This window comes from Phaenicophaeus curvirostris, chromosome 16 (assembly GCF_032191515.1).
Source record: "Phaenicophaeus curvirostris isolate KB17595 chromosome 16, BPBGC_Pcur_1.0, whole genome shotgun sequence".
Taxonomy (NCBI): Eukaryota; Metazoa; Chordata; class Aves; order Cuculiformes; family Cuculidae; genus Phaenicophaeus; species Phaenicophaeus curvirostris.
Window position 1 is genome coordinate 15,238,938 of NC_091407.1, and position 21,174 is coordinate 15,260,111.

Sequence of the window (21,174 nt, forward strand, 5' to 3'; positions counted from 1 at the left end):
AGTGACCTGAGCAGGTGCCAGCTCTGCTCATGAATATTTTGCTTTACTTCCAGCCCCTGTGCTGGCTCCCATTTTCCAGAGGTGAAGGGTATCTGTTCTCTTGGATTCTTACCATAAGGGAATGAATTAATTCAGAAATAGCTACACTTGGTCCTAGCCAGAAGCTGAAACTTGCTTTATTTTCACTTCCAGGCATATGAGAAGCGCTTTCCTACATGTCCAGAGATCCCAGTGTTCCTGGGGAGTGAAATCCTGCATGAGTCCAGGAGTGAAGATGGAGCTATCCATATCATTGAACGGAGCTGCAAGCTGAATGTGGATGCTCCTAGGCTGCTGAAGAAGGCAAGTGGGACCTAGAGGGCAGAGATACCTGGGTTTTGCTGGCTGGCTCATATCAGTGCAGGTGCCTAAAGCTCCTCTTTCTCTCCCTCTCCTTCCTGCGCTCCTCCTTCTTCTTCCTCATCCTTCTCAGATTGCAGGGGTAGAGTATGTTTTCTTCATCCAGAAAAACACTGTGAACTGGAAAGAGCGAACTCTCCGCATTGAAGCTCACAATGAGACATTCGCCAACCGTGTTGTCGTCCTTGAGACGTGCAGCTACTCAGTGAGTACCTTGTTCCCACTTGGCTCTGAAGAAACTGTTCCAAGCTGTGTGCTATGAACCAAGATGAAGTGACTTGAATGAATGTGCTGTCATATAATATGATTCGGTACTCCTGGAATGGAAGGCGTTGGGTCTCAGGATGCAGGCTTTTCCCAGTGGTTTCACAGGGCTTGCGAGACTTTTCTTAGGTTGATTGTGATTCTCAACCACAAAAGACATGGCCATGGTACTTCAGGACATGGTTTAGAAGGCACGGTGGTGCTGGGCTGATGGTTGGACTGGATGAGCTTAGAGGGCTTTTCCAACCTCAATGATTCTGTGATTCTCTGGAGTTGGGCCCTAGGGTGAGAGTAGAAAACGTGGCTGGTGCTCCAGAATTGACTGCAACAGTCTCTTGGGTTGGAATTCAAGTTAATAGAAGCATCTGAAGCTCAGGCATGTGTTTAGATCTGGATATTTAGAAGGAAACCCTTACTACTTATTGTCATGAGAGCCAGAGGGAAGTCTGACAATTAATTTTGCCCATGAATAAGTGAAAGTTTTAGCATCTTGTCATGATCTTTGTGCTCTAAATGTTTGGAGAAAGATCTTGTGGCCTGGGATGTCTCGTGTTGTGGCTGTATCTTCAGCAACAGCGTGCCATTTAATTGTAATTGTGCTGTTTGGGCTCAGTCACCATAAAATAGCTTCATCTGTTGCTGAAAGCAATCAGATACTGCTTTTTGTTCCCTAAACAAAAGTCCAGATCCTGTTACTCACCTGCCTTTTTTGCAGCCGGACAACAGCTCGGCTTCTTGGGAGTAAGCAAAGCATAAGCAGCCTCTGTGTCAAGCAAGGAAAATCCTTAGAAAGCTTTTAACAGTTTGGATGGTGAGGAGGGTTTCCTGAGCCAGAGATCACTTGGTGGCTGTGTGGGGCTTCCTAAAAACTACAGTAAATCAAACTTCCTTTGTTGGGAAAGGCACTGACAGATCTGAAATGCCCCAAGATCAGCTCTGGAGTTGCTCAAGCATTGTTGCACTTGCTGAGTTTGGCTGCGTGTCCTTCAGAAAGAAACGTCAGCAGCCAGGCTGCTCTTCCTGGAACAGGGAGGGAGCGAGCTGTCTGCATCCTCAAGATGGTTCCTTGCTCTATTTTTAACAGTTCCCTTTTCCCTGCCAGAGTATGCAGGAAACAGGTTTATTCTCATCTTTCCTTTCCTACAGTGTTTGCTGAAGCAACGTGAAGAAATATGATCCTGCTCCTGCAGTTACTTTATATTTCCCCTTGGGGATTTATGTCCTTTAGAGAGCTCCTGTCTTCCTGGGGAGGCTGGAATTTTTTTTCCTTTGTAACAGTTTGTGAATAGCAGCACCTACAGAGAAAAGGCAGAGGCCTCTCAGAGAAGGGTTAAGTTTAGAAGAGGAAAAGGTTACGTAAGTGCTTACCATACAAAAAAGTAACTGAGGGGAAGGACTAGAAAGGAAAGGTGGATGTTAACTCGATAGTGGTGAAACTCTCTGCTCTGCCATGTCCCTTGTGGTTGGGGGGAGGAAGACTGAGGTTCAGGGTCTGAGTTTCCTACCCAAAACTAGAAAAAGGTTGACAGCGTCTGAACATGAGCCAGCAGTGGCCCAGGTGGCCAAGAAGGCCAGTGGCATCTTGGCTTGGATCAGAAACGGCGTGGCCAGCAGATCCAGGGAGGTTCTTCTCTCTCTGAACTCGGCACTGGTGAGACCGCTCCTCGAATCCTGGGTTCAATTTGGCCCCTGATTACAAGAAAGACAGTGGGGTCCTGAAGTGAGTCCACAGAAGAGTAACGAAACTGGTGAAGGGGCTGGAGAACAAGTTTTATGAGGAGCAGCTGAGGGAGCTGGAGTTGTTTAGGCTGGAGAAGAGGAGGCTGAGGGGAGACCTCATTGCTCTCTCCAACTACCTGAAAGGAGGTTGTGGAGAGGTGGGTGTTGGTCTCTTCTCCCAAGTGACAGGGGACAGGATGAGAGGGAATGGCCTCAAGCTCCACCAGGGGAGGTTTATGCTGAACTTTAGGAAAAAGTTTTTCACGGCAAGGGTCATTGGGCCCTGGCAGAGTCTGCCCAGGCAGGAGGTTGATTCACCTTCCCTGGAGGTGTTTAAGGGACGGGTGGATGAGGTGCTGAGGGACATAGTTTAGTGACTGATAGGAATGGTTGGACTCAATCTGGTGCGTCCTTCCCAATCTAGTGATTCTATGATTCTATGAACTTCTGCTATGAATATTGCTGTTCAGTTGTGCTGGGGCAGAAATGGGTTCTAACCCTTGTTTCCTTATGCTTGCGAGGAATGGTGGGTTAACCACAAATGTCCCTGTGTCCATCTCGTGACGTTTCTCTTCTCTGGGAAAATTAACGCAGCTGTTAACTGTGGGTCTCTCTGCGCCTTGCTGGGAGCCACTCCTGCCCCCACGCCCTGTAGCTTTGGAGACTGAACAGTCAGTGGTACCGAGGGCAAGGGCTCTGCAGTGATGAGATCTGTCTGCTGCCATCCAACCCTCTGTGTGTCTTTGGGCTTAGGTTCACCCCGAGAATGAAGATTGGACTTGCTTTGAACAGTCTGCATCTCTCGACATCAAGTCATTTTTTGGCTTTGAAAGCACAGTCGAAAAAATTGCCATGAAGCAATACACCTCGAACATCAAGCGGGTAAGGCGAGGCGTCCCTTTGTGCCACAAAATCAAGATCAAATGCCTACTCTCAGTGTGCCTCTATTTGCTTTTCTGTAAAACAGACCCACTACAGTTGTATGTCCTCGTTTATGGTTCTGGAGTCCCTGAGCAGAGCAAACAAAGAAAAAGCCAGTGTGCAATGAGCAAAACCAATCCATTTGCTGGAACGTGGCTGTGCAGGGGAGGGAGCGGGTTCTGCCAGAGGAGGATCACAGTGGGTGCTGTGGGTGCCAGGCTCCACAGACACTGAGGACACTGTTCTGCGCTGGGTAAAAATCAGCACTCTGTCTTGCCAGTAGCCTGGGCAGAGGCACTTCTTTTTGGTGTCATTTTTCTTCTGGGCTGCAGAGGAACAGGGAAACCAGCTGATGGTTTGGGAGCAGCAGAACAGGACAGAAAGATTATAAAGGCAGCTGCATCCACAGCACCAGAGTCTGCCTCGCCAGTGTTATAATGAGGTTTAACAAGGCCAAATGCTGGGTCCTGCACTTGGGGCACAACAACCCTGAGCAGCTACAGACTAGGAGAAGTCTGGCTGGAAAGCTGCCTGGAGGAGAAGGACCTGGGGGTGTTGGTTGAAGAAGGCCAATGGCATCTTGGCTTGGATCAGAAACGGCGTGACCAGCAGGTCCAGGGAGGTTCTTCTCCCTCTGGACTCGGCACTAGTGAGACCGCTCCTCGAATCCTGTGTTCAGTTCTGGGCCCCTCACCACAAGAAGGATGTTGAGGCTCTGGAGCGAGTCCAGAGAAGAGCAACGAAGCTGGTGAGGGGGCTGGAGAACAGGCCTTATGAGGAACGGCTGAGAGAGCTGGGGGTGTTTAGCCTGGAGAAGAGGAGGCTGAGGGGAGACCTCATTGCTCTCTCCAACTACCTGAAAGGAGGTTGTGGAGAGGAGGGAGCTGGCCTCTTCTCCCAAGTGCCAGGGGACAGGATGAGAGGGAATGGCCTCAAGCTCCACCAGGGGAGATTTAGGTTTGACATGAGGAAAAATTTTTTTTCACGGAAAGGGTTATTGGGCCCTGGCAGAGGCTGCCCAGGGAGGGGGTTGAGTCACCTTCCCTGGAGGGGTGGATGAGGTGCTGAGTGACATGGTTTAGTGATTGATGGGAATGGTTGGACTTGATGATCCAGTGGGTCTTTTCCAACCTAGTGATTCTATGATTCTATAATTCATCATTTGGATGGTACTTTCATACTGACATTAACCCAACAGGGTCATGCAGGTGGAAGGAGACAGCTATTTCCCCTCCCTTTATCTCTAAGAGTATTAATCATTTGTGCACCTCTCTGATTCCGGGGAGGTGGGACTGGGTTTTGCTTAACTAGATTTTACCCCCCTCAGGGCAAGGAGGTGATTGAACACTACCTGAAGGAGCTCATCTCCCAAGGGATCACCTTCATCCCCCGCTGGACACCTCCTGCGGTGTGCGGACAGGCAGAGGAGCGAGCCCCAGCTGCTGGTCATGATGCTGCTGATGTTTCGCTGGAGTCGGGGGCTGGTGGGACCCCCAGAGAGCAGCCGGATAGCACCTGCCCTCCAGCAGAGGTGACTGGCCCTGACGGTATGTGCAGCCCCGGCTGGGGAGCTGCCGGCAGCTGAAATGCCTTGAGTAGCACTATCTGAGTTTATTTTTATTATTTTGTTGTGAGGTTTTACTTCTGGATTGTGGGTGGAGAGGAAGGAGAGTTATTTCTTTTTCTTCAAGAAAAATGCAAACAAAACTGCTTTTTATTTCCAACCAAGAATTGTGCAGACAGTCTGATTTTGTTTGAGCTTAAAAAAAATTGGGTTTGATCTGATATTTAAGGCATTTTATGCCTTACATTGGAGAAACTTAAAGGTACTGTGAATGCACTGTATTTAAATTAGAAAGAAATATTTTGGCTGTTTCAGAGTCAGCATCCTTGGGGAATCAGCTCAGGTGGGGGTTGCCCCTCTATCAAGCCAAGACAAGCTCATGGAATGGTGCTTACTGCATTTCTCACACCAAGTGGCTGAGTCAGACTCCATCTTCCTGTGCATGGATCTGCTGATCTCTCCTAGACTAAATAACATTCTTCTCTGACAAAAAGAAATAGGAGAAGCTTTCTAATGTAGAACTGTGGTATTAGAGGAGTTGTCACTCCTCAGAAGGAAAGACAATGTTTGTGTTGCTAAGTGTAACTAGGGAAAAGCTTGGAATTCAGAGCTATCAATGGTCCTGGTCTCCCCAGACCTTCACTGAGAGCTTCTCTTTCCAGATGGTGCCCGGTATAAAGGATGGAAACTCACAGTGGAGCTGGCCTCTTCTCTCAAGTGACAGGGGACAAGACGAGAGGGAATGGTCTCAAGCTCCACCAGGGAAGGTTCAGGCTGGACATTAGGAAAAAATTTTTCACGGAAAGGGTCATTGGGCACTGGCAGAGGCTGCCCAGGGAGGGGGTTGAGCCATCTTCCCTGGAGGTGTTTAAGGAACAGGTGGGCGAGGTGCTGAGGAACATGGTTTAGTGATTGATGGGAATGGTTGGACTCGATGATCCGGTGGGTATTTTCCAACCTGGTGATTCTGTGATTCAATGATTCTGTATTATCAGTCAGCCACAGTGTATCCTGTGGGGATCCAGGCCTTATTCTGTAGTTCAGTTCTGCCAGATGAAAAGCTGGCTCAGAGGTCCTGCTCCCAGTCCTCCTGGTGAGCCTGCAAGCCTCCAGCACACCTCCTGCCCTGTGCTGTCCCCTTTGGGTGCCACGTTCTCCTTGCTGTCATCTGCACATCCAAGCCTTGATGGCTCATCTGCCGCTGGCCCTGAGCGCTGGCAGACTTGAAGGGACCATGAGCTGCTGGTATGCACAGGGCTTCTCATTCCAAAAATCTCCCTTGTTGTCAGGAACGGTGGTGGTGTTCTCCCTTTCCCTCTGCTGTCCATAAGCAGAATAACATTTCATTTTTCCGCTGTCTGCTTTTTAGCCTCTTGTCATTGAAACGGTGCAGGAGAGCTTTAGAAGAGCAGGGGATTTAAGTGCCCATGTCTTGGAGTGTTCAATGGGATGTGGGCCAGAACTCTTGTGATGGGCTGTGTTTTTTGAAACTCCTGCTAGGCCAATTCAGGGTTGGATGAAATGTTGGTGTTCCAAGAGACAAGTGAGGGATCTAGCTTTGATACTTGGGAGTGCTCATTGATGAGACGCTCAATGTGAGCTGTCAATGCATGCTCGCAGACCAGAAACCAACCATATCCTGGGCTGCATTCCAAGAAGTGTGGCCAGCAGGGTGAGAGAGGGGATTTTGCCTCTCTACTCTGCTCTTGTGAGACCCCACCTCAAGTTCTGTGTCCTGTTCTGGAGTCCTTAACCTAAGAAAGACATAGAACTGTTGGAATGGGTCCAGAGGAGGCTACGAAGATGACCTGAGGGCTGGAGCACCTCCCATATGAGGCCAGGCTGAGAGAGTTGGGGTTGTTCAGCCTGGAGAAGAGAAGGCTCCAAGAAGACCTTATAGACCCACACCTGAAGGGGGTTGCAAGAAAGCTGCAGAAGGACTTTATACAAGGGCATGGAGTGACTGGACAAGGGGGAACGGCTTTAAATTGGAAGGAGGAAGATTTGTATTAGACATTAGGAAGAAATTCTTCATGATGAAGGTGGGGAGGCCCTGGCCCAGGTTGCCCAGAGAAGCCATGGCCGCCCCATCCCTGGAGGTGTTCAAGGCCAGGTTGGATGGGGCTTGGAGCCCCTGATCCAGTGGGAGGTGTCGCTGCCCATGGCAGGTGGGTGGAGCTGGATGGGCTTTGAGGTCCATTCCAACCTATGATTCTATGACCCTTTACACACTGTCTGTGTCCTCATGCCCTGATCACCCTGAGAACATTACTTGTTTCCCTCAGGCAGCTACAATGAGGGCTCCTGCACTCTTCTAATGGGTATCTGAGTAACCTGATGTGTAGGAATAACTGCACATCTCCTTTCTGGCTGTGTGAAGTGTCCTCTGAATTGTTCTTTTCCCCCGCCTCTTCCTCCAGCTGACAAACTGGATGCTGATTACATCGAGCGATACCTGGGCCAGCTGACTCCGATGCAAGAAAGCTGCTTGATCCGCCTTCGCCAGTGGCTCCAAGAGACACACAAAGGCAAGGTGGGTGGGGGAGGCAGAGCCCCCTCTGCAGCCTGAGCACAGGTGGTTGAGTCACCTTCCCTGGAGATGTTTAAGGCACAGGTGGACGAGGTGCTGAGGGACATGGTTTAGTGATTGATGGAAATGGTTGGACTCGATGATCCAGTGGGTCTTCCAACCTGGTGGTTCTATGATTCTATAATTCAAGGCAGGTGTGGAGAATTGTCCGTCTGCCTGCTGCAGGATCCAGTAGTGTCACAGGCTGCACCGCACATGACTCAAGTCATTCCTGTCAGCATTGAACAGGTGGTGCTGCAGTCACCATACGAGCGCTTTGCTGTGTCCTTAGAGCAGTCACTGCCTTGCAGGCCAGCCTCTCTGGCCAGGCTGTGCCTCCCAGGAGCTGCAGATGTGGTGGAAGGACTGGGGACCCACGCTGGGGTGCATCCCCTGCTTGCTGCTCGACAAAGGGGCAGCTGGTATGCCCTAGCTCTGGGCTGCTGCCCCTCAGCACTGTGCACCTCGTGTCAGGCAGATGGGTCAGCTTGGACAGTCAAGGGCTGAATTCTGCTCAGAGAGAATCCATTTGGCTCCTGGTTTTATCTCCTTTATCCAAATGTACTGAGGTTTAAAAAGGGCAAGTGCAGAGTCCTGCACTTAGGACACAACAACCCCATGCAGTGCTCCAGGCTTGGGGAAGAACGGCATGAAGCTGCCTGGCAGAGAAGGGCGTGGGGGTGCTGGTCAACAGCTGACTGATATGAGCCAGCAGTGGCCCAGGTGCCCAAGAAACCAACAGCATCTTGGCTTGTATCAGAAATGGTGTGGCCAGCAGGTCCAGGGAAGTGATTCTCCCCCTGTACTCAGCACTGGTGAGACCGCACCTTGAATCCTGGGTTCAGTTTGGCCCCTGATTACAAGAAAGACAGTGAGGTCCTGCAGTGTGTCCAGAGAAGGGCAATGAAATTGGTGAAGGGGCTGGAGAACAAGTCTTATGAGGAGCATCTGAGGGAACTGGGGTTGTTTAGCTTTGAGAAGAGGAGGCTGAGGGCTGAGAAGAGGAGGCTGAGGCTCATTGCTGTCTCCAACTACCTGAAAGGAGGTTACAGAGAGGTGAGTGTTGGTCTCTTCTCCCAAGTGTTAGGTGATAGGACAGGAGGGAATGGCCTCAAACTGTGCCAGGGGAAGTTTATATAGGACATTAGGAAAAAATTCTTCACAGAAAGGGTTCTCATGCAATGGAACGGCTGCCCAGGAGGGTGGTGGAGTCCCTGTCCCTGCAGGTGTTTAACAGGCAGGGTGATGAGGTGCTTGAGGACATGATTTAGTAGTGGACAGGTATGGTTGGAGTAGATGATCTCTAAGGTCTTTTCTAACCTCATGATTCTATGATTCTATGATTTCCAAAGCATGCAGGACTTGGGAAAAAGAGACAGTCTCACCCTATGGTGTGAGGTATGTTGTGTCAGCCTCTAAGAGAGGAGCTGAGGGCACGAGGCTGGGGACTTGGCCACATAGTGTAGATAGAAATGATTTTCCCTGCAAAGCAGCACAGATACCATGGGCTGGATGTGTTTCTGCTTGGCTCTAGTGTCTGGCAGCTGCTGGAGTTCCTCCTGGGTGAAGCGGTTCTCTGTATCAGGCCAAGCAGGTGAAGGGTGTGTGGCTGAAAAAAAAAAAAGATCTGGGGCAGCTTGAATACCTCAAGAGGGATCTAATTTGGGATTTCCTGCCGGAGAGACTGGGTGGAAAGGAAGGACCAGGGATAGCAACAGAATAATTTGGTGGGCTGCGTAGACAGAGGGCTTAGGAAGAGATGAAAACAAGAGAAAGATGGTTGGAGCAAGTGATCCACCTCGAAAGTTGAGCACAGCTGATAAGGTTTCAGTAGTAACAGCCTTCTGGCTCTGAAGGGAATGGCTCAGCCATACAGAATGGGTGGGGAGGTACTCTGCGTTCATGGACTCTGAAAGTTTTTGGTTTGTTTTTTTTTTTTCATTTAACTGTTTTTTCCAGAAGAAGCAGCTGTTTGCCAGAAGCTTTGTCAGTGCTTTTTGCATGCATTGTTGTATCTTTCTCAGAGCTGAGAGCAGGCACATCCCATCTGAGTGCAAAGAGTTTAAACATTATTTAGAAAGCCCTGAGTTTTCTTGGAAAACCTAACCTGTGTCACCCATGTAGAAAGAAAATACAACAAAGACTGGTGCTATAGGTCTGTCGTCACTGAACGGGTAAAGAAGCCCCTTCTGTGTGAGTATGTGCGTGGGTGTTTTAGGTACTTGTGATTGTTGGTGGAGAAATAGCTACCAGAGAACTGAAGGCTGAGGACAACGCTATGGGAGGCAGTGTAAAAATCTCCCAGCGGCTGGTAAGCTCCAGAGACCGGTGACACTGTTGGTTCCATACGAGCTGATAAATTCAGAACACAGAGCTTCTGCCAGATCTGTCCAAGGCCACTGGTGCACGGCAGCATCAAACACAGGTTGGATGGCCTGAACCATGTCCAAGAGCATGGTGGCTGCTTGATGCAGGTAGAGACCACAGGAATAATATGTAGAGAATATATGTATTTCTGCACTGGGGTGGCCCCACCTCAAGCACTGGGTGGAGTTCTGGGGCCACAGGATAAAAAGGATCTAAAGCTATTGGAAAGCGGGCATGGAGTTGGGGAAGGGTTTATAGGGGAAGAGTGTGAGGAGCAGCTGAAGTCACTGGGTCTGTTCAGGAGATTGAGGGGAGACCTCATTGTGCTCTGCAGCTTCCTCACAAGGGGAGGAGGAGGAGCAGGCGCTGAGCTTTTCTCTCTGGCAACCAAGGACAGGGCCTGAGGGAATGGCAGGAAGATGCCAGGGGAGGGTTAAGTTGGACATCAGGAGAAGTTTCTTTCCACAGAAGGTAGTGGAGCACTGGGATGGCTCCGACTGAAGCAGTCATGGCAGCAAGGCTGACAATATTTCAGAAGCATTTGGCCAATGCCCTTAGCCCCGTGGTGTGAATGCTGGGGTTGACCTGTGCAGGGACAGGAGCTGGACTTGATGATCTTTGAGGGTCCCTTCTAACTAAGGACCTTCTATGATTCTATGATATACACCCACTGGAACAGAGGACCTCCCGAAGGAGCATCTGAACACCCACCTGTGAGCTGCTGTTGTGCAGTGCTCTGCCTCTGAGTGAAAACATGAGGTAGCCTCCCAACTAACCAGGTAGCTGTGTGTCCAGGGAAGCTGTGAGTGCTTTCCTGCTAATAATAACACCTTACATAATAAAACAGGCTCTGCTGAGCATTGGTTGTGATCCATGTCTCCGCTGATTCAGCCTCCTGTCAGACAAGAGGGGCTTGACAACAAGCAGCTTTCCAGGGAAGCATGATCAGCAGCAGAGCAGCAGAGGGGCAGCACAAGAGCTGAAATCAGAGCTATGGACAATCATTTGCATGCTGCACAGTTGTGCTCATCCTCCAAAGCGTGCGTGCTTGGACAGGCTGAGAGGGTTGGGGCTGTTCAGCCTGGAGGAGAGAAGCCTCCAATGAGACCTTAGAGTGACCTTCCAGTACCTGAAGGGGCTACAAAAAAGCCGAGGAGGGACTTTTTACAAAGGCTTGTGGTGATAGGACAAGGGGAAATGGATTTAAATTGGAGAGAGGAAGATTTAGCCTGGACATAAGAAGGAATTTCTTCACAATGAGGGTGGGGACGCACTGGAACAGGTTGCCCAGAGCAGTGGTGGCTGCCCCATCTCTGGAGGTGTTCAAGGCCAGGTTGGATGGGGCTTGGAGCCCCTGATCCAGTGGGAGGTGTCCCTGCCCATGGCAGGGGGTGGGATTGGACAGTTTTTCAGGTCCCTTCCTACCCAAACTGTTCTATGATTCTATGCTTGCCTTGGTTAACACCTTACCTATGAATGCTTTCCATCCTTTGCTGATTTGCCCTGCAGGAAGGCAAGCTCACAGCTCTATTGCTTTCCTTCACTGTTTTGTTTTCCCTTGTGTAGGGCCAGCTGAGGGAACACCCAGACAGCCCAGAGTCTGCTGGAACTTCTGGTGACTGGAGCGGTGAAAGGCTTCCCGCAGGCTGTGCCTGTGCACATGAAGTACTCAATGTTAAGCCTGTATCTTTCAAACGGGCATGAATCGGTCGCTTCTTCCATGCTCCTAGCACCATCTGCTGCATTCAGTGGGATTAGATACAGAGGGAGAAGGAATCTAGGCTTAGTCTTTATCTTAAGGCTCTATGAGCAGTGGAACAGGGAATGTACCCATCTGGATCATGTCTGGAACAGCGTGGCGAGCAGGTCCAGGGAGGTTATTCTCCCTCTGGACTCGGCACTGGTGAGACCGCATCTCGAATCCTGGGTTCGGTTCTGGGCCCCTCACCACAAGAAGGATGTTGAGGCTCTGGAGTGAGTCCAGAGAAGAGCAACAAAGCTGGTGAAGGGGCTGGAGAACAGGCCTTATGAGGAACGGCTGAGAGAGCTGGGGTTGTTTAGCCTGGAGAAGAGGAGGCTGAGGGGAGACCTCATTGCTCTCTATAACTGCCTGAAAGGAGGTTGTGGAGAGGAGGGAGCTGGGCTCTTTTCCACAGTGCCAGGGGACAGGACGAGAGGGAATGGCCTCAAGCTCCACCAGGGGAGATTTAGGTTTGACATGAGGAAAAAGTTTTTTCATGGAAAGGGTCATTGGGCACTGTCAGAGGCTGCCCAGGGAGGGGGTTGAGTCACCTTCCCTGGAGGTGTTTAAGGGACGGATGGACGAGGTGCTGAGGGACATGGTTTAGTGATTGATGGGAATGGTTGGACTCGATGATCCGGTGGGTCTTTTCCAACCTGGTGATTCTATGATTCTATGATCCTCAGGCTCCCTTTTCTCTTTTATCAGATCCCCAAAGATGAGCACATCCTTCGATTTCTACGGGCTCGCGACTTCAACATTGACAAAGCACGAGAAATGCTCTGCCAGTCTCTCTCCTGGAGAAAGCAGTACCAGGTGGATTACATCCTTCAGTCATGGAGGCCCCCAGCCCTCTTGGAGGAATACTACACTGGAGGGTGGCATTACCAAGACAAAGGTCAGAAGCAGCCACACACAACGATACCATCACACAGGTTACATTGTGGGACCTCAAAAGTGGCCTAAGGTTTGGGGAGAAAGTTGTATTGATACTTTAAATGTTACCAGAGCCCTTCAATGCTTGTAAATAGCTCTGTGGGTTTGTTTTCTCTGCACAGATCAGGCAGGCTAGGGTAGTGGGGAACAACATCTCTCTGATAAGGTGGAGTTTGGATTTGAGGTTTATCCTCTTCACATTTTAACGTGGCATTTGTAAAACGTACTGGAGTGCTTCCTTCTTTAAGCCCTTTTCTTTGTTTTGAAGATGGGAGACCACTCTACATCCTTCGTCTTGGCCAGATGGACACAAAAGGCTTGGTGAAAGCTCTGGGAGAGGAATCACTGCTGCGACACGTAAGCTTTCCTTTCATTCTCACCTGAAGAACTCTTATTTTCTTTTGAAGCGTTCATAAATATTGTTAGAGTGCAGCAGGAACCTACCTGCCTGACACAAACAGTTCTTGTGTTTTGTGGCTGGCAACTCAATTCTTCGTTTGGCTTCTTGACTCAGCACAGCAAGGTTTCTGTCTTCATGCAGAGACAGAGGTAAAGTTTTTATGATGGTGGGAATCAGGATCATAGAATCACAGAATGCTATGAGTTGGAAGGGACCTTAAAGATCATCTGATTCCAACACCCCTGCCATGGGCAGGGACACCTCCCCCTGGACCAGGCTGCTTAAGGCCCCAACCAACCTGCCCTTGAACACCTCCAGGGATGGAGCAGCCACAACTTCCCTGGAAAACCTGTTCCAGTGCCTCCCCACCATCACTGTGAAGAATTTCCTCCTAACGTCTAGTCTAAATCTTCACCTCTGCAATTTAAAGCCATTTCCCCTCATCCTTTCACTGCATGTCTTTGTGAAAAGTCCCTCCCCAGCTTTCTTGTAGCCCCCTTCAGGTACTGGAAGGTCGTTATAAGGTCTTCTTGGAGTCTTCTCCAGGCTGAACAACCCTAACCCTCTCAGCCTGTCCTCGTAACAGAGGTTTCTCCAGCCCTCGGATCATCTTTGTGGCCTTCTCTGGACTCGCTCCAACAAATCCATGTCCTTCTTATGTTGAGGATTCCAGAAGTGGACACAGGACTCCAAGTGGGGTCTCACAAGAGAGGAATAGAGGGGCAGAATCCTCTCCCTCATGTGCTGGCCACGCTTCTTTTGATGCAGCCCAGGTCACGGTTGGCCTTCTGGGCTGCAAGGACACATTGCCAGCTCATGTCAAGTTTCTCATCAGCCAATGTTTTCTGATAACTTTCAGTTTAGTCAGAAGCTGCCCATGGCCCTTTCATGCAGCTTTGCTAACAACATTTGGTCTTGAGACTCTTACATTCCACGTTAGATACTCGATTCCTGCATCTTATGTGGTCAGCACGATGTTTCAGTAGAGAAGCCCAGGACTCTTTTTGATGTAGATTCTTACTTTGTTTTGCACACAGCAAGTTCTCCAACCGGTATCTCTGGGGTTCTGTGTGTTTTGAAGGAAGCTCTCAGGGCTGTCCTGGTTTCTCAGTTGTGCTCAGGCTCACCTCAGTCTGCACTGTCTTCAATTACAGGTTCTGTCAATTAATGAGGAAGGACAAAAGAGATGTGAAGAAAACACCAGCGTCTTTGGCCGCCCCATCACGTTAGTATCATTTGTTTTCTTGCATCCTTACCGAGTTTGAACTGATATGGTGAGAAGAATGCTCCTGTGAAGCTTTGAGCTGAGGTCCTTAGGATTAAACTGCAGGCAGAAGTGTTTCTGATGTGGCTTGGGGTACTGTACGCAGTGGACTTCATGGAATGGTTTAGGTTAGAAGGGACCTCAAAGCCCATCCAGTTCCACTCCCTGCCATGAGCAAGGACACCTCCCACTGGATCAGGGGCTCAAAGCCCCATCCAACCTGGCCTTGAACACCTCCAGGGATGGAGCAGCCACCACTGCTCTGTACTGTCTGGGCCAAGGCCTCACCTCCCTCACAGGTGAGCATTTCTTCCTAAGATCTCATCCCAATCTCCCCTCTTTCACCTTAAAACCATCCCCCCTTGCCCTATCTCTGCACTCCCTGACCAAAAGCCTCTCCCCAGCTTTCCTGGAGCCCCTTTCGGTGCTGCAATCTGCTGACCTACATGCAGATAAATTCTGCAGTTTCATATGGAAGCAAGTATTGATCCTTCCTTCCATCTTTTTATGTTCCTTTTTGGATGAATTTAATCTTGCTCTCAGTGATTTTAATCCAGATCCATGAAATTGTCTTTTTGTTATGTGGGAAACCGCTCAATTCCACTTTCATTTTAAAGGCATTTTTTAATTATCTCAAGCAATAGGATGGCCTTCCTCCCCTTTCCACTCTGACAATGCTCTTGCTGTCAAGGCTGAGTGTCTGCTCAGTGTCACAGGGTTCAGGCTAAGTGGAGATCCACATCTGGTTGGAACTGTTGAAGCCTCTCGTTGGCTCCTCTTGATCTTGTACAGGCTGTGGCGCTCCTGAAATGTTTTGTGGAGCATAAACAGAGCAACCACTGCGCAATGAGGTTTTCACAGGTCTCTTTCTATTTCTTTTTCTATTTATTCTAGATCCTGGACGTGTCTGGTGGACTTGGAAGGGCTAAACATGCGGCACCTCTGGCGGCCTGGAGTGAAGGCCCTGCTGCGAATAATTGAGGTGGTGGAGGACAACTACCCCGAAACTCTGGGCCGGCTGTTGATAGTGCGAGCACCCAGGGTTTTCCCTGTGCTCTGGACTCTGGTGGGTGGAACCTGAGGTCCAGCATTGTAAGCACTAGCGTGTGAGCTAAATCATCCAGTCAGTTCTGCTTATTGGAGGAGTTAGAGAGGGAAAAGCTTCCAGAGAACTTGTGGCTGAGCTCTTGAGGAGGCCCCGGTGTTGCTACAGAGCAAAGCACGGTGCCTGTACCTCATTTGGGTTGAGTGGTGGTCATCTGCCAGGGCAGACCAGGATGCCGAATAGAAACCGCCAATCCTCATAGAATCATAGAATCACCAGGTTGGAAGAGACCCACCGGATCATCGAGTCCAACCATTCCCATCAATCACTAAACCATGTCCCTCAGCACCTCGTCAACCTGTCCCTTAAACACCTCCAGGGAAGGTGACTCAACCCCCTCCCTGGGCAGCCTCCTACAGTGCCCAATGACCCTTTCTGTGAAAAATTTTTTCCTAATGTCCAGCCTGAACCTCCCCTGGCGGAGCTTGAGGCCATTCCCTCTCATCCTGTCCCCTGTCACTTGGGAGAAGAACCCAGCTCCTTCCTCTCCACAACCTCCTTTCAGGTAGTTGTAGAGAGCAATGAGGTCTCCCCTCAGCCTCCTCTTCTCCAGGCTAAACACCCCCAGCTCTCTCAGCTGCTCCTCATAAGCCCTCATGCTGTAGTGACAGCCCAGACTTGGTGGGTTCTCGTAGTGATGGTAAAAGACATGTGTGTTTTTAATCTCTTTCTAGAGGACACCTGGGTTGGGGCAATTATACCTGGGCCAGGTCAATCCATGGTTTCAATACAGGATGGGGGATGATGTGATTGAGAGCAGCCCTGAGGAGAAGGACTTGGGGTGCTGGTTGATGAGCAGCTCCACAAGAGCCAGCAACATGCGCTCACAGCCCAGAAACCAACCATAACCTGGGTTGCCCCCAAAGAAGTGTGGCCAGCAGGCAAGGGAGGGGAATCCACCCCTTTGCTCCTCTCTCATGAGGCCCCCACCTCAAGTCCTTGATCCAGTTCTGGAATCCTCAACATAAGAAGGAGATGGAACTTGTGGAATGGGTCCAGAGGAGGCTACAAAGATGATCAGAGGGCTGGAGCACCTCCTGTACGAGGACAGGCTGAGAGAGCTGGGATTGTTCACCCTGGAGAAGAGAAAGCTCTGAGGAGACCTTATAGACCCATACCTGAAGGGAGCTACAAGAAAGCTGGGGAAGGACTTTTTACAAAGGCTTGTAGTGATAGGATGAGGGGGAACGGCTTTAAATTGCAGAGGGACAGGTTTAGACTAGACATAAGGAGGAAATTCTTTACAATGAGGTTGGGGAGGCCCTGGCCCAGGTTGCCCAGGGAAGTAGCAGCTGCCCCATCCCTGGAGGTGTTCAAGGCCAAGTCGGATGGGGCTTTGAGCTCCTGATCCAGTGGGAGGTGTCTCTGCCCACAGCAGAGGGGTTGGAATCAAATGATCTTTCAACTTCCAACTCAAACCATTCTATGATTCTGTGATAGCGGAGAGAAGAGTAATAAATGATGCTCTGCCTGCTGCCTGCTGGCTGTTCTAGCAACGTAAGAACTTGCTTGTCAAATTCCTGTGATGTTTGTGTGTGGTGTGGGGACCACAAATGTATTTTATATGAAGCAGAAAACATGAGATGGCTGTACAGTGCCCCTCCCATTAGTTTACCCTTTCTTTAGGGAAATGCTTTACAGCTGCAAAGCTCTGCACTCCTGTTGTTCTGCGTTCCTGCTGATCCGCCCTTCCAACCTGGAGCCTGAAGCATCCGTGTAAAACAGTATAAACGTGGTTTCCAGCTTCACTCAGTGACCGTGTCTTCTGTCCGTGTTTTGTTTCAGGTCAGTCCCTTTATCAACGAGAACACAAGGCAGAAGTTCCTCATTTACAGTGGGAATAACTACCAGGGTCCAGGAGGGCTGGTGGACTACGTGGACAAAGATGTGATTCCAGACTTCCTGGGAGGAGACTGCATGGTGAGTTTTGCTTCCTGTAGTGCAGGCAGAATCTGCATTGTGCAAGCTCCCTCAGTTCCCCCCTCCTCAACACTCTGGCCTCCCACTCCCTCTGAAGGACAGATAAACCCCTGTTCTGGCTGTGATGCCACTGCAGAGCATGGTGGGGTTTGTGCACAGGAGGCTTCTGCTGCCCTGCAGAAGGGTTAGAGGTCAGAGCTCTGAATGGAACTTAGATAAATTGTTGGTGTTCAACTAAATTTAGTTCTACTGTGAAATCTTCTGCCAGCTGCAAGGGTTGTCCTCTGTGTGTGACAGCAGGGAAGTCTTCATGGTACAGATCATGGAGTCACAGAATGGTTGGGGTTGGAAGGGACCTCCCACTGGATCAGGGGCTCCAAGCCCCATCCAACCTGGCCTTGAACACCTCCAGGGATGGGGCAGCCACAGCTTCTCTGCCCAACCTGGGCCAGAGCCTCCCCACTCTCACAGCAAAACATTTCTCCCAAAGATCTCATCTCAGTCTCCCCTCTTGCAGCTTAAAAATGTTCCCCCTTATCTATCCCTGCACTCCCTGATCAAGAGCCCCTCTTCAGCTTTCCTGGAGCCCTTTTCAGCACTGGAAGCTGCTCTAAGGTCTCCTCAGAGCCTTTTCTTCTCCAAGTTGAACAACCCCAACTCTCTCAGCCTGTCAGGTTGACTCGATCCTTTACCACTAGGTGAGTAGGAACCCTCATCTTTTTGTCTGGCTTTTCCAGTGCACTGTCCCAGAAGGTGGACTTGTTCCCAAGTCACTTTATCAAACAGAAGAAGAGCCGGAGAACTCGGATCACATCCGGTTATGGACAGAAACTATCTATCATTCTGCGAGTGTCCTCAAAGGAGCTCCACATGAGGTACAAACTGGAATATTCTGAGGCACTGAACTGGTTTTGGTGATGTGTTCCTGTGGTTAAGGATGACTGGAACGAAAAAGGGCTCCTCAGGCGTGAGCCCAAGGTGGTTTGGCAGCACGATGCCTTTCTTGGGGAAGGCCAATGCCAGCAGACGGGTGAATGATGAACCACAGTTTAAGAACCGGAGCTCTTGTCTCTACTATGGGCTGATCTTCTGGGCCTCTGGGAGTAAAGGTCCCCCAGTTTTCCTTCTGGTAACACAGCTTCCATTTCCCGTGGCACAGCCGGGGCAGGAATGGAGGTGATCTGGTAAACCTGATGGGGGTCATCAGGAAAGAGAACATCCAAGAAAAGAGCACCTGACTGTCAAACCAGTCTGCTGGCTTCACTGATGAGGAGTGACTGGTTTGCTCTGCTTAGACTCCTGAGGAAGCAGCAGCACCTTGTGGCATTCACAGACAATTGAAAGGGCTCTTTGCTGGGTCCTCAACACTTTGCTTTAGTTCCACTGAGGCTTTCCCAGAACCAGCAAATGAGTTACAAGCACCAGGGGAGAGATGGGGTAAAAATACCTGAGCAGGTATATCAGGCAGCAGAGCGGCAGCGGAGAGCAGTCAATGTCCTCCTTAGGAGGAGGAATAGAGGCTGAGAGCTCAGCTGAAGTGTGACAGAGAAGAGCATGGTGTCAGAGCAAGGAAGAGGGTGCTGGCTGCCATCTCACTCCTTACAGGGTGCTTGTTCTCTTCTCTCCCTTCTCAGATAGTTGTGGAGATTTTGGAAGGGGAATCCGTCATCACCTGGGACTTTGACATCCTGAAGGGAGATGTGGTGTTCAGCCTCTTTCATTCCAAACGAGCTCCTGAAACGAGCCACAAAGAGCCCACGTTACCAAATACCTCTGGTGCTGGGGACAATGCGCAGCTCATTGATAAGTCGTGGGTCCTTGGTGTGGATTACAGCCGCATGGAATCTCCACTGGTTTGCCGTGAAGGAGAGAGCATCCAGGTTAGATATATTTGGGTCCTGGTGTGGATCTTAGTCCTAGAAAAGCCCAAAATGGTCTAGGGTGGGGAAGGGAAGGAACTGGTGGCATGAGAAACCACGTGTTGCTTGGGAATTATTGCTGTGATCATCGTTCTGTGGATTCCCTTGTCAGTGGCTGCCGTTGCAATCTTAATTTAGACTGAACCATCGGAAGAGTTTCCACAGTCCATGATGTTAATCTAATTGAAAATACAAATACTGAAATTGAAATTTTTAATAGCATGACAGGAGTGTGTGTGGCTCAGGGGCATAAAATGAGTGAGTGGTGTATGCTTCCCAAAGCAGTCGTCTCACTTCTTCCTGACTCTGCCAAGTCATTCCCCTGTCCCTTACGATGCCTGAAGATCACTTGATGACTCCCCCTCTCTCTTCCAGGGATCTCACGTGACTCGCTGGCCTGGCTTTTACATTCTCCAGTGGAAGATGCACGGCCCTCTGCCCTGTTCCGGCACCAGCCTCCCCCGGGTAGACGACGTCCTCGCGTCTCTGCAAGTTTCCAGTCACAAATGCAAACTCATCTACTACTACGAGGTGCTGGCATCCAAGGACTTCAGGTGGGAGAGTTATGGGGGTGTCACCATACGAATTGCAATAGAGAAGCCAAGTGGGAACTATGTGCTAGTTAAACATCCAAACACCAATGACCTCCACAGAGTGTGTTTTTCATGTAAAATAATTAAGATGAACACAATCTTGGTGGCATTTTGTACAGAGAATATCGTCTAGTGCTGTAAGCAATAGGAGACCCCTTGGCTCTGCATCCACCAGTTTGTGCCTCAGTTCTTGCTTACAGCCACCCATGGTGGGGGACAGTTTCAGCTGAGGATTTTTAATCTGAGTTGAGAACATTTGAGAAGTTACATTTGGAGTAACAATAAGCATCAGCTGAGCTGTCCCAGACATATTTTCATTTAGCCCTTGAGAAGGATGTCAGCTGTGAGCTGGAGAGTGGTTTTGGAATATGTGGATGCATCAGCCTTTGTGGGATTTCTTCACAATGAGGGTGGGGAGACACTGGCACAGGTTGCCCAGGAAAGTGGTGGCTGCCCCATCCCTGGAGGTGTTCAAGGCCAGGTCAGATGGGGCAGGGGGTTGGAATTAGATGATCTTTAAGATCCCTTCCAAATCAGGCCATTCTATGATTCTACGATTTGTCCACCCTCCTTTAATGCAAAAAGCACTTTTCAAATCACTCAGTAATTCAAATGCTTTGCAACTACCTGACCTCTCACCGGGAGCTGGAGGAAGTATTGGGTAGACCAGGCTTGCAGATGGGAATGTGGTGACCTCGAGGATGTGAACAAGCCAGATCCTGTGGAATCAGAGCAGCAGCAAATTCTTCAGCCCAATCACTCAAACAGCTTCTTGTTGCTCTACCTGCATGAAAAGTGTCAGGAACAGCAGGCAGTGAACCCAGTCTGCTTTTGGCAGGAGGAGCTGAAGACCACAGCTGGGTGTGGTTGAGTCACCTTCCCTGGAGGTGTTTAAGGGCCAGGTGGATGAGGTGCTGAGGGACACGGTTTAGTGATTGATAGGAATGGTTGGACTCGATGATCCAGTGGGTCTTTTCCAACCTGGTGATTCTATGATTCTATGTGCCTTGTCAGGCTGGAGAGCTTGGGGCAGCGGTGGCAGCTCCCAGCACTGGGAGCGCTCCCCAGTTTCCGTTTCTGCTTAGAGGTTATGAATGCAGCCACATGAGGCTCCCACTCCCAGAATAACCACAAGAGACAAGGTATAATGTCTGTAGCTGAGAAACCAGATGTCTATGACAAGTGAATTTTGCATCCTGACACAAAGGAACCCTGAGATTCCTAGAGACAAATCTGAATATCATGGGACAAGAACTAAAATACTTGTGCATGTGCTGTAGCTGATCTCCTGACATAGAATCATAGAATCACCAGGTTGGAAAAGACCCACCAGATCATAGAGTCCAACCATTCCCATCAATCACTAAACCACGTCCCTCAGCACCTCATCCACCCGTCCCTTAAACACCTCCAGGGAAGGTGACTCAACCCCCTCCCTGGGCAGCCTCTGCCAGTGCCCAATGACCCTTTCTGTGAAAAATTTTTTCCTGATG

The 21,174-nt window shown here is 49.9% G+C and overlaps 1 protein-coding gene across 3 annotated transcripts in view; it reads left to right on the forward strand.

Moving 5' to 3' along the window:
- The window catches only part of SEC14L5 (SEC14 like lipid binding 5), a 44,068-nt gene that overhangs the window by 18,705 nt on the left and 4,189 nt on the right, over positions 1-21,174 (forward strand). For 2 of the 3 annotated variants that reach the window (XM_069870132.1, XM_069870133.1), the window contains 13 exons: positions 193-342; positions 473-604; positions 3,136-3,264; positions 4,631-4,850; positions 7,288-7,400; positions 12,253-12,442; positions 12,749-12,837; positions 14,035-14,105; positions 15,039-15,210; positions 17,035-17,169; positions 17,907-18,044; positions 18,804-19,049; positions 19,464-19,642. In XM_069870132.1, coding sequence (XP_069726233.1) covers positions 193-342; positions 473-604; positions 3,136-3,264; positions 4,631-4,850; positions 7,288-7,400; positions 12,253-12,442; positions 12,749-12,837; positions 14,035-14,105; positions 15,039-15,210; positions 17,035-17,169; positions 17,907-18,044; positions 18,804-19,049; positions 19,464-19,642 — 1,964 coding nt within the window. The remainder of the gene's footprint in view (positions 1-192; positions 343-472; positions 605-3,135; positions 3,265-4,630; positions 4,851-7,287; positions 7,401-12,252; positions 12,443-12,748; positions 12,838-14,034; positions 14,106-15,038; positions 15,211-17,034; positions 17,170-17,906; positions 18,045-18,803; positions 19,050-19,463; positions 19,643-21,174) is intronic. The other variant, XM_069870134.1, reaches the window with a different exon arrangement.